At 64.1% G+C, this 708-nt stretch overlaps 1 protein-coding gene across 1 annotated transcript in view; it reads left to right on the forward strand.

The window, feature by feature from the left end:
- CHMP1A (charged multivesicular body protein 1A) overlaps nt 1-483 on the forward strand; it is a gene marked incomplete at both ends in the record, with an annotated part of 2,459 nt that extends 1,976 nt beyond the window's left edge. The window contains one exon of the mRNA XM_009868048.1: nt 296-483. Coding sequence (XP_009866350.1) covers nt 296-483 — 188 coding nt within the window. The remainder of the gene's footprint in view (nt 1-295) is intronic.
- Between the last annotated feature and the right edge of the window lie 225 nt (nt 484-708).

Below are 708 nucleotides of genomic sequence, written 5' to 3' on the forward strand. Positions count from 1 at the left end.
CCACTGCCCTTCTCTGGCCCTGCTCCAGCCCCTCGGTGTCCTTCTTGTCGTGAGGGGCCCAAAACTGAACATGGTGTTTGAGGTGTGGCCTCCCCAGCACCGAGTACAGAGGGATAATCCCTGCCCTGCTCCTGCTGGCCACGCTGCTGCTAACGTCACCCCGCGGTCAGGCTCAGGGCTGCTCCGTCTGAGGGCACTGGTGATGGTGTGGGGTCTGCACCCTGTTCTTTGGGGGGAAACTAGGCCGAGCGGCTTCGCAAGTGGGTCGGGATGACGGGGCTGTCTCGTGTCGCAGGTCATGGAGGACTCCATGAGCTCGGCCACCACGCTGACCACGCCGCAGGAGCAGGTGGACAGCCTCATCGTCCAGATCGCGGAGGAGAACGGCCTGGAGATCATGGACCAGCTCAACCAGCTCCCCGAGGGCGCTTCGGCGGTTGGAGAGAGCTCGGTCCGCACCCAGGAAGACCAGCTGTCGCGGAGGTTTGTCCTTTCCTGGATCCTTTGCCAAGTGTCAAAGTGATTTGAGGGATCCCTCAGGGAAGGAGTTAGCCAAGTGGGCCCCGAGCCCTCTCCCTTACACTCAGGCTGGCCAGAGCTCGGTGTTCCCTGCACAGGCGGGCGAGGTGGCCATCAGGGCCTCTGAGACCGCTCCGGGGGTGGCTTTTGGCACTCGGCGGCGAGCTCTTGTCGCTGGGGGGCCGGACA

The sequence above is a fragment of the Apaloderma vittatum genome, unplaced genomic scaffold (genome assembly GCF_000703405.1).
Source record: "Apaloderma vittatum isolate BGI_N311 unplaced genomic scaffold, ASM70340v1 scaffold28514, whole genome shotgun sequence".
NCBI classification, from domain to species: Eukaryota; Metazoa; Chordata; class Aves; order Trogoniformes; family Trogonidae; genus Apaloderma; species Apaloderma vittatum.